This window comes from Humulus lupulus, chromosome 5 (genome assembly GCF_963169125.1).
Source record: "Humulus lupulus chromosome 5, drHumLupu1.1, whole genome shotgun sequence".
NCBI classification, from domain to species: Eukaryota; Viridiplantae; Streptophyta; class Magnoliopsida; order Rosales; family Cannabaceae; genus Humulus; species Humulus lupulus.
In genome coordinates this window covers 18,900,587-18,911,171 of record NC_084797.1, presented here as the reverse complement: position 1 = coordinate 18,911,171, position 10,585 = coordinate 18,900,587, and the positions used below count along the sequence as shown (strand labels likewise).

General features: G+C 37.3%; 1 protein-coding gene across 3 annotated transcripts; it reads left to right on the top strand.

Annotated features, from left to right (window-relative positions):
• Nucleotides 1-3,578: 3,578 nt before the first annotated feature.
• LOC133834570 (protein MOR1-like) lies at nucleotides 3,579-7,007 on the top strand. Of its 3 annotated transcripts, none has more exons than XM_062264228.1 (9): nucleotides 3,579-3,629; nucleotides 3,723-3,792; nucleotides 4,170-4,235; nucleotides 4,476-4,591; nucleotides 5,344-5,476; nucleotides 5,600-5,758; nucleotides 5,861-6,019; nucleotides 6,104-6,193; nucleotides 6,676-7,007. In XM_062264228.1, the coding sequence occupies exons 5-9, from the start codon at nucleotides 5,471-5,473 to the stop codon at nucleotides 6,730-6,732; spliced, it is 471 nt and encodes a 156-aa protein (XP_062120212.1). In that variant the 5' UTR covers nucleotides 3,579-3,629; nucleotides 3,723-3,792; nucleotides 4,170-4,235; nucleotides 4,476-4,591; nucleotides 5,344-5,470; the 3' UTR covers nucleotides 6,733-7,007. The 3 variants fall into 3 exon arrangements, with proteins under 3 accessions (XP_062120212.1, XP_062120214.1, XP_062120211.1); XM_062264230.1 differs by having other exon boundaries at nucleotides 4,439-4,591; nucleotides 6,705-7,007; XM_062264227.1 differs by having other exon boundaries at nucleotides 4,439-4,591.
• The last annotated feature ends 3,578 nt before the right edge of the window (nucleotides 7,008-10,585 follow it).

The following is a 10,585-nucleotide window of genomic DNA, read 5'->3' as shown; positions in this document are numbered from 1 at the left end:
TACAGTTTGTTGAATGGAGATAGTATATCATGGGTTATCCTTTCAACATGCAATCCTTATCTTATTACGAGACTTGTGTTTTATACGAATGATTGAGGCATAAATTAAGCTAGTTGTTTTGAGGGAGTGAGATCCTTGCATTTCTCTTAAGGTTCTATGGTTGAAAGGTATATGAGAATATTTAAAGACTGGTCTGACTCTTAATAATAGTTTTGTATGCTAGAGTTTAGTTTTGGGCTTCTCTTTGGATTTATACTTGAAATTTGTTTTAACAGTATTGCCTTCATCAGCCACGAGTTACTGTGACTTTTATGCATTTGGAGAATTCCTAATACTCTTTATCCATTTATTTATTTTTAATGTTTTTTTTTAGTTTTACTGTAATTTTCTTTTTCTTATAAACGATATTATTCAAATCCGGCTGGAAATGGTGCTGTTGTTAGTTTTTGAGGATAAGAATGTCAAGTGTTTATGTTATGTTTCTTCACGTAAAACTTTGTTTGTGCTACTGCAGGAAAAGGGAACTGCCTCTTCTCAGGACAAATGGCTCTTGGTAAACTTGCAGTCTACTAAGGAGTTCAGTTCACATATGGTAGGTAGCGTGTTTCATTGGACTTTTCTAAATTGACTGAAATTGGTGTTCATTTAACATAGATTTTGGTGTTCATTTCTTACTTTTATTCTATTTTGAAGCTTAATCGAGATACATGAGCTAATGTAGCTGTCTCTCAAACGATCAGAACAAACTTTGTCTTTTGGCAGGTAAGTATTCCATTTTTGGGGGGTTTCACACTAAAATATAATAATATTCAAGGCGGTTTGGCAAAATAACATTTTTTTAATGTCACTTTGCAAAATGACCTTCTATTAGTAATTTTCATTTTTTATTCTGCTATAAGGATTCCTTATATCTAGAAGCAAATGCCTATTTTCATATTGTTTCAAGGCCTTGTATGTACATCTGTAGATACATGGTCATTATTGGACTAGAATTTTAAGATAATATGCTATACTTATATAAAGTTTGGGGCAGGGATCTTTATGTATTTTTCTTAATTGCATTATGACTTCATATTTTCGGTCTACTGTTAACTTTGCCGTTTGATATTTTGGCACTTTTGATCTGAAATGTTGTTTAGATGATTAAAATTTAAAATTTGCCTCATCATATATATGTATTTTCATTGTATTTTTTACTGAGTAACGTTGTCATATCTGCGATCTCTTTCCTTTAATAACTTTCTTTTATTGGGTCTTTTGTAAAAAAAAAACTTTTATTAATTATATACGTTTTTTTTCCACGGTTCTTTGGTTTGTTTCTAGATTACTTTGTGCCTGATGATGAAAACTTTTATTTTTGTATTGATATGTGCATTGATTTCATTTTGAGCCTCCATCTTTTCTGCTCTCACCATCTTTGGTACTCACCATGATCCATTATTTTATTTTATTTTATTTATTTATTACTATTTTCTCATGTTGGCTGTGGTGATGATGATTTGTGTTTGCTGTTGGTGGTGGTGAATGCCAAAGGTGATGGTTGAAGTGGTGGTGTTTAAACCTTGAAGATGTGATTGGTTCTTAATGAATTTTCAATGTTCATGAAATTTCTAGCATTAATCTCTGAGGGCATTTATATATTAAAATGGTCTCTTTTTTCAATATTCTCTATATGTTGATGCTGCAAGTCATATGCATTGTCTTATAGTGGACACTCTCTCAGTGCTTCTTAGGCTTGGTCACCATTTGATCTCAGTCCAGAGTTTTCTAGTCACGGAAGAGAAGGTGATAAAAACGAGGGGGGACCAGTAGACTCCTATGTAAGTTAGTTTCTCTTTCTTCCTTGTCAGTCTTAATTGCATTTCTAAATACATGTCTTTCTCCTGGTTGTTGCATTTTGTATATACTTTGAATAAGATTCTGAAATGCTTTCTCATCTCCATGCCATAACAAGTTTAAGACATTGTGTTTCTCGATATGACTTTGCCCCCTTATATTAATATCTGGACCATGCATTTCCTAATGAGCTTGTGTCTTGCTGTTACCTTTTCCTATACTTGTCCTTTTCAACTTTCCTATGAGGCGAAAGCTTGGTTGAGGAGATTTGTACATTCAAGAAAAAAATAATAGATAAACATGTAATTTTTTTAAAATATATATATATTTTCTCTGTATATTTGGCCATTTTTATAACCTAGAAAATGATGAAAAAGTTAGTAGTGTAAAAGAAAGCTCATTCATTTCATGGCTAACGTCCAAGTGCTGAATTGTGTTACATGTATTTGTTCGGAGAATTTGTCTGTTATTGATTGCTTAGGTATGATACTTTCACATTGTATAATGTATCATCTTCTGAAGCACAGGACTTTCATTGCCTGATACAAGACCTTGTTAATGTGACTGATGGAATGAACTTTCAAAAGTCTGATACAAAGGTTGGTTATCTAGTTTCCTTTTCATTGTTTATTGTAATTTAGGACTTTTTTGTAATTTATGGTTTGTCTTTATTATTATTATTATTATTGCTGTTGTTGTTTTTCGTACTCCATTTCTTGAATCCCACTACTGCTCAATTAATTACAATACCTTGCTCGCTACTGTTCATGGCTATAAAGCCTTTACTTCTGGAGATTATTAATACATACCGTCTGTCCAAATATTTTCACTTTTTCATGGTATCCTTGCCCTTCTTATAATGCTTTAGACACTTGGTGATTGGCTCTGCTTTGAACTTGTCAAGTGAGATGCATAAATAATGCTGTTTTTTTTTTTCAGACTTTCTAAAGTTATAATTAATTTTCTGACATTTTTAATTAGTTTCTGCTTGTTGTAAGTATATTTCAATATTTGTAATTGTAAGGGGCAATTCATCTATATACTAGCATGCTTCTTTAATTCTATGTTGTTTATTATAGTCCTTTTTTTTTTGTGCAGTCCCTGAGAAACCTGTTATTATTTCAATATCTTATCAACATTCTTGAAAGTGATTTTGTACCGCGCAATAGTGCATATGAAGGTAGTTCATATGATTGTATGTATGGTTTTATAGATTTAACTCCATGGCTACATTCTTAAGCTGTAAATCACTGTTGTTTGCAAGTCTCATGAGCCGGGCGCATTTGAAAGAGTCTTTGCTTAACATGCTTTTGGTATGTACTATCTTAAGAAAAGAATAATGAAGGGATTTATTCTTGTTGATGTGCTATTTTCAAAGTGATTTTTACTACAGCATGGCTCTTATATTTGAAGCTAATCTTCTACTGCAGGGATCACGTAAAATAAACTACAAAAACTTGGTGAAGGATTGTATAACTTTTATGTGTCAACTGTACCAGAGTTCTGTTGCATTTAATGATGATGAAATACATCCAGAAATTTCCGAAGAAAAATCAGCTAAAAGTTGTGATACAGCTGTGATAGTTGCTTTATTTGAGGTTGGAAAGAATGCCTGCATTGCTATGTAAAAATTTCTCACAATTGTAAGTCCCCCATGAGAAGTCGATTTGTATTGTTTTGAGCCAATTTCATCTGAGTCACTGATTTTTAGTTTTACACTATATTTAGATTATGGAGCTAGATAAGAAGAAAGCAAATAAGGAAGGTTCTACTACAAGAGCTGATGGTGTCAGGTATACAGTAGCTCTCTTTACAAAATTATTTTTTCAGCTCTTTTATATAATACTCTTATAATAATAAAAAAAAAACCGAACAATATGATACAGGACTCCGATGGTGGAGCTAATTGTAGATGAGCTTACTTATAATAAGGATATTTTCCACCCTTTTCTTCCGGTAATCATCTCCACTTCCTGCTTTTTTTTAGGCCATTTTTCAACATAGTTTATGTTCCTATGCGCGCATGGTATAAAATATAAATCTCTAAAGTGTTGAGACAACTCTTTTGGCCAAGATCAATTTTATGTATTGTTTTTTTAACTTTCTTATGGTTACAAATTGTGGGTTATAATATTTGATGGCTCTACAATAATTTTCTTACTGGTTTAGGAACAAATAAGATTTCATCTAACTTCTAAACAATGAATTTGCCCCGGTTTGTTTCCTCTGTTTTATGGTTTTATATATGATGAATTTGTAGTTATTTTTCTGTGTAAAAATATATAATTTTCCAAAAACATGGTCACTCAGCCAATCCTGAGGATGTTTTGCAGGTATACGATGAACCTAAATGGAAGCTTGAAATTGTTGTGCAATACTTTTGGAAATATGTGGGAAAGGTAAGTGACTTCTTGGAATGTTGAAAGAACAAAGTAGTCAACCAATGATAAGACTTCACATATATTGACCAAAGAACTTTCTTCCATGGTCATTGCTGTAGTTTGTTATTGTTGTCCTAAAGTGTTATTTTGTTGTAATGATAAAGCAATTTTTTTACTCATTACTGATATTCTTATTTGCCTTGTATCATTCGATATTGCAGCCTTCTGTCCGTACTCGTAGGTCTAATGGTTCTGTAGATGATACAACATTTAGTGGAGCATTGAAGTGCTTTTCAGATATCACTGGCACAAAAAGCGCTGTTAAAAGAATTGGGACTGAAGTAATTCAGTTACTCTTAGTACATGGATTTCAGGTGATTGGTCTTGCTCTTTATGAACTTATCTATATACCTGTTAATAAGTAACACTGTCTTTCAAAGTTTAACCTGTTGTAAGTAAAGAGACCCTTGTACTCTATTTTATGCAGTTGCTTTAGACCCCCACAACTGCTCTTTGTAGTTCTTTTTTAAATTTTGTAGGATGACTGAGAAGATAAAGTATTACTCTTCTTGTTAAACATATCATTTTTAAAGAAAAGATTCTGATTATATAATTATGTAGAGCATGGTTTTTCAAACGAAAATTTGTTTGCTGTGACTTTCCTTCTCCAGATAATCCCAGTTGTTTATTTGAACATGGAAAAGTTTTGAACTCTAGTCATCTGATAAGCCATTCTAAATTGTTTAATATTGTGATTCAACCAATTTTAAGGTCCTTAACAAGCATTAATAATAGCATGGTACCAATTTGATAGGCACTAATACAGATATAATCTTTGAAAGAATCTGTTGTAGAGCTCTTATTGATATCAGCCACCAAAATATATTTAATCTTTGAAAGAATCTATTGTAGAGCTCTTTGTAGTATTCCTACTGTTGGGCTGCACTTATTTGGTTTTCAAATTGTTGCATTGCATTGCATTGCGTCCAATATTTTTGAACTTGTCTGAGGACATTTACTTTATTTTTATAGCTAAAAAAATTCGTCACCAGGATCTAGAGAGCCCTTTTGATACAAGCCTATTAGACTACTAACTTTGAACTTTTATTTATTTTATTTATTGTAGATTGGATGTAGCAGAGCAAAGTTGAGAGGTTACACGATCTGCCTCTGGCCCAGTACTTCCAAGGTATTAGAGGCTCAGCTTGACAGGAGCATCATCTAGATCTTGTAAATATGTTCTCAACACCCTCATGCAAGTAAGTTTGGTTTATGTTGTTGTTGAATGTCTTAATGCTAACACTGTACTCTGTTTTTCCATTTTTTTTATATACCTTACTATAAACCTAACTAGTTGATGTAAAATTCTAATTGATTTTTAGACATTTCAAAACAAGAGACTGGCTTATGCTGTCAAGGAAAGCACTCTTGATAGTCTAATTACTGAGCTCCTTCTATGGCTGTTGGATGAGAGAGTTCCACTTATGGATGATGGCAGCCAGCTTTTAAAAGCTTTGAATGTTCTGATGCTAAAGATTCTGGTTAAGACTTGCCATTTCATTTCTTCCCTCTTCTTTTTTTCATTTATTCTTATCTTGACTCGCATGTTTTATTTTAGTCTGATTTGTTATTCAACTTTACAGGATAATGCAGATCGAACTTCATCCTTTGTTGTTCTCATCAATCTCTTACGTCCATTAGATCCTTCAAGGTGGCCCTCACCTGCATCAAATGAGACATTAGCTGTCAGAAATCAGAAGTTCTCTGATCTGGTTGTTAAATGTTTGATAAAACTTACAAAGGTAACTTCTTGTTTTAGCTATTTTCTTCTGCATTGCTCATATTTTGATGCTTCTTTGAATTTTCATAATGTGTTTTCTAACCAGGAAGGCAATGTTGCCAACCAGAGGGAACATCTAATTCTTCTCCTTGCCAATATTCACATTCAGAAAGCTAATAAGCAGTCTGTCTTGAAGGTATTCTGATTGTTAATTAAGGTTGTAAAGCTTTAGCTTTAACTAATCCTCTTATATAAATTTGACTTTATGATATTTGGAGTCTAATGTCAAAACTGGTATTTATGCAGCATTGTTCCTTTGTAAATTTCTATTTAATTAGCATTTAAAACATTAGTGGTGAAATTTGGGTTTTCAATAAGGTCTTCTATTTCTTTGAAACTCTTTTATGACTCTTTAATTTAAGGTCAATCACTAGAGTCTTGAATTTAACATAAGGATGTAATATTTGCTTTTACATTTACTATCATTCTAGTCATAGAAATTTAGTATAGTTTAGTTACAAGTAATTTAGTTGCTGCTGTTGACAATTTGTGGTATCTAAAAGATGGAGTTCATACTGTAGTCTTGAAAAAACTTTCAGAAAATGGTAAGAGCTATGTGGGTTTTACATTTTTATTTTTGTATGATACTTCAAGCACTGATCTGTAGACTTATCTCAGTTTTTGGTGGATCCTACTCCATTTTCTAGGATCTTGCAGGCAAAGGACACCAAGTGAATTAGATAGAGAGGTTAAGAACTTGAGGGTGGCATTTACTGACCTGTTTTTGAAGCATAACACTTTCAAAGAAACTGCAAAGCCATCGAGATATTGATGCAAAGAATGGAAGAATGTATTTCACTAATTTTTGTATACATTTCTTGTTTTGTATTTGGTGATAAAGGAATCTGAATTGGGCATAAATTATGTTGTAATATGATTTCTTAAGCCTAGACTAGTAGACTAAATATTGTAATTACATTTGAGTAATTAATAAAAATCTATTTATGTTACCTTATTTGGCTTCAACTTTCATATTTGTTTTCCTAGTTTTGTGTAAGTAAAAAAAGATTATGTTTCTCTAAGCTAATATAACACATGTGTTATACTAAAGTGTAGTATAACACAAATAATGTGTTATACTAAAGTTTAGTATAACACAAAAAAAGTGTTATACTAAAGTCTAGTATAACACAAAAAATGTGTTATACTAAAGTGTAGTATAACACAAAAAAAGTGTTATACTAAAGTGTAGTATAACACAAAAAAAGTGTTATATAATCGACTATAAATAACATAATTCAACACTTATCTATATATTAAAATAACACAGAAATTGTGTTATCGTTGACAATACATTAACACATCTGTATAACACTGATAAAGTGTTATGTAAAGTACTCTGACCTACGATAACATAGTCGGTCTTAACATATCAGAAAGTGTTATTGTAGGTTTTGATAACACATTTTCGGTGTTATTGAAAGCATTTTTTCTTGTAGTGCATACTGCGTGTCACCTTTGAGGAGGCCATCTACATGGCCTGGCGCAAGGGCAAGAGCATGAACCTCCTGATCTTTCCTGAACCGGACTCAAAGAGAGCCGAATTTGAGGCCAAGGAGAAAGAGGACGCAAAGCTCCTGGATGATGAAGCCTAGACCCGGATCCTTATCTCGCCTTTTTTTCCCTTTATTTTGTAGTAAAATTTTTATGGACGCATACGCGTCCAAGACAATTTGTAGTGTTTTATCTTGTTTATGTTATTTTTGTTGCTCTTTTTTTTTATCACCGTGCTGAGCGTCTGGTCCTGGTCCCAAAGGCCTGGACTAGATAATTCATGACTTTAACGTAACTTACTTTAATCCCGTTATCCATGACCCAACGACCTGGGCCATTAGGGACTTGATAGTCATTACTGAATCTACCCGTCCAGTCCTCAACTTCGAAAATCTGATGGCCTGGGCCATTGGGGTTGTTCGATTAGTTTATTTTGAAACCTAGACTAGGTTCCCACGGCTTGGGCCGTACTACTTTTGCACACTTGGGACCCGTATTCTAACATTCGCGGGCTATGTCCTTGCTCTGGGGCATACCAGATAATTTTATCCCCGGACAGTGTTCGTCCGGGGCAGGACCAGCCTAAGTCTTGGTCCTCTTTTTTATACCCCTGGACATCGTTCGTCTGGGGCGGGACCATCCTGAGGCTTGGTCCTCTTTCTTATACCCCCGGACATCATTCGTCTGGGCGCGGGACAAGCCTGAGGCTTGGTCCTCTTTTTTATACGCTGGACATCGTTCGTCTGGGGCGGGACCAGCCTAAGGCTTGGTCCTCTTTTTTATACCCTTGGACATTGTTCGTCCGGGGCGGGACCATCCTGAGGCTTGGTCCTCTTTTTTATACCCCTGGACATCGTTCATCCGGGGCGGGACATGCCTGAGGCTTGGTCCTCTTTTTTATACCCCTGGGCATCATTCGTTCGGGGCGGGACCAACCTGAGGCTTGGTCCCCTTTTTTATACCCCCGGACATCGTTCGTTCGGGGCGGGACAAGCCTGAGGCTTGGTCCTTCTTTTTATACCCTCGGGCATCGTTTGTCCAGGGTGGGACCAGCCTGAGGCTTGGTCCTCTTTATTATACCCCCGGACATCGTTCATTCGGGGCGGGACCAGCCTGAGGCTTGATCCTCTTTATTATACCCTCGGACATCTCTCATCCATGGCGGGACCAGCCTGAGGCTTGGTCCCCTTTTTTATACCCTCGGGCATCGTTCGTTAGGGGCGGGACCAACATGAGGATTTGTCTAATGGGGATTGTACCCCCCAGACCTTGCCGGTCTGGGTTAGGACTAGGCCTGAGCCTTGCGCCCTGCCTGGTATTTGTTCATACCGGGGATACCCCCAAGTGAGTGGAGATTGGTCTGGGGTCATTTGAGTAGAATTTTCATTGTTTAATAACATTCTTTTATGGTGTTTTGTACATGCCATTTTTATTATTCAAGGAATCGCCCTGAGGCGTACATTATTTACAACGAAAATATAAAAATAGAGCATGTTCTCCCGACTACTGATAGTATTTACAGAGATGTTCCACGTTCCAGGCTCATGGGACTTCCGTGCCATCGAGCCGCTTTAAACGGTAAGTTCCGGGGCATACTTCGTGCTGGATCTCGTACGACCCTTCCCAATTCGGGCCCAGAACCCCCACTCTCGGATCTTGGATGGCAGGGAAGACTCTTCGTAGGACTAGATCGCCGGTTTCGAACCTTCAGCTTTTTACTTTAGAGTTGAAATGCTGGGCAATCTTGCCTTGGTACATCTTCAGCTGCACTTGTGACTCTTCCCAGATCTCCTCGATGAGATCTAAGGATTCCTGGAGTAAGGCGTGGTTTTGGGCGGGCTCGTACTTGTCTCTTCGATGAGACGGGATGATTGTTTCAACAGGGATGACAGCTTCACATCCGTAGACCATGGAGTAAGGAGTGTGCCCAGTGGATGTCCTTTCGGTGGTCCGATAAGCCCACAACACGCGGGGCAGCTCTTCGGGCCACTTACTCTTGCAGGCTTGGAGTTTTTTCTTTAACGTCCCTTTCATGATTTTGTTGACAACCTCTGCCTATCCGTTTGCTTGGGGCCTGGCGACCACAGAGAAGCTTTTGACGATACCATGTCTTTCACAGAAATCAGTGAAGTGGATGCTGTCGAACTACTTTCCGTTGTCAGATACAATCTTGTAGGGGAGCCCGTACCGACACACGATATTGTTGATGATGAAATCCAAGGCCTTCTTTGAGGTGATTGTACTCATGGGTTCCACTTTAACCGATTTGGTATAATAGTCGATGGCCACGATGGCGTATTCCACCCCCCTTCCCGGTCAGGAGAGATCCTACCAGATTGATTCCCCACACAGCGAAAGGCCAAGGGCTTGTCATTTGGGTTATTTCCGTTGACGGGGCTCGCGGGACCTTCGCGTACCTTTGGCACTGCTCGAACTTTCAGACGTAGTCAATACATTCTTTCTTCATAGTTGGCCAGAAATATCCTTGGCGCAAGATCTTTTTGGATAGACTGAGTCCGGTTGTATGGTCTCCGCAGAAGCCTTCGTGAACTTCATGTAGGATGGCGCTTATTTCAGTCCCGGACACGCACTTGAGGTATGGCATGGACAACCCCCTGCGGTAGAGTATTCCGTCCATCATGACGTACCTGTGGACCTGGTACTGAAGCTTCCTGGCTGCGACCCTGTCTGTTGGCAACCCGCCGATTGTTAGATAGTGGACAAGGGGTCCCATCTAGGATGCGGAGTGGTCAATGGCATTGATCGTGGAGACTCGAATGCTTGGCATGGGGAGATGGTTAACGGGGATCAGTCTGGACAGCTCCGCTTCAGCATCGGTGGCTAATTTTGCTAGCATGTTCGCGAACACGTTTTTCTCTCTAGGGATCTGGTGGATGGTGTGTCTCTTGAATGCTTGCAGCATTTCTCTCGTTTGAGTCACATAAGCTGGGAATCACTGTAGATCTCCAGGTTCGTGGCCCTTACTTCCTGGGCCAAATGCAACCCGGCCAGCAATGCCTCGTACTCGGCCTCG

Coding starts and splice junctions, on each gene's coding strand:
- LOC133834570 (XM_062264228.1), top strand. Junction 5,759..5,860: donor TTCTGATGCTAAAGATTCTG/GTTAAGACTTGC, acceptor TCAACTTTACAG/GATAATGCAGATCGAACTTC. Junction 6,020..6,103: donor GTTTGATAAAACTTACAAAG/GTAACTTCTTGT, acceptor TTTTCTAACCAG/GAAGGCAATGTTGCCAACCA.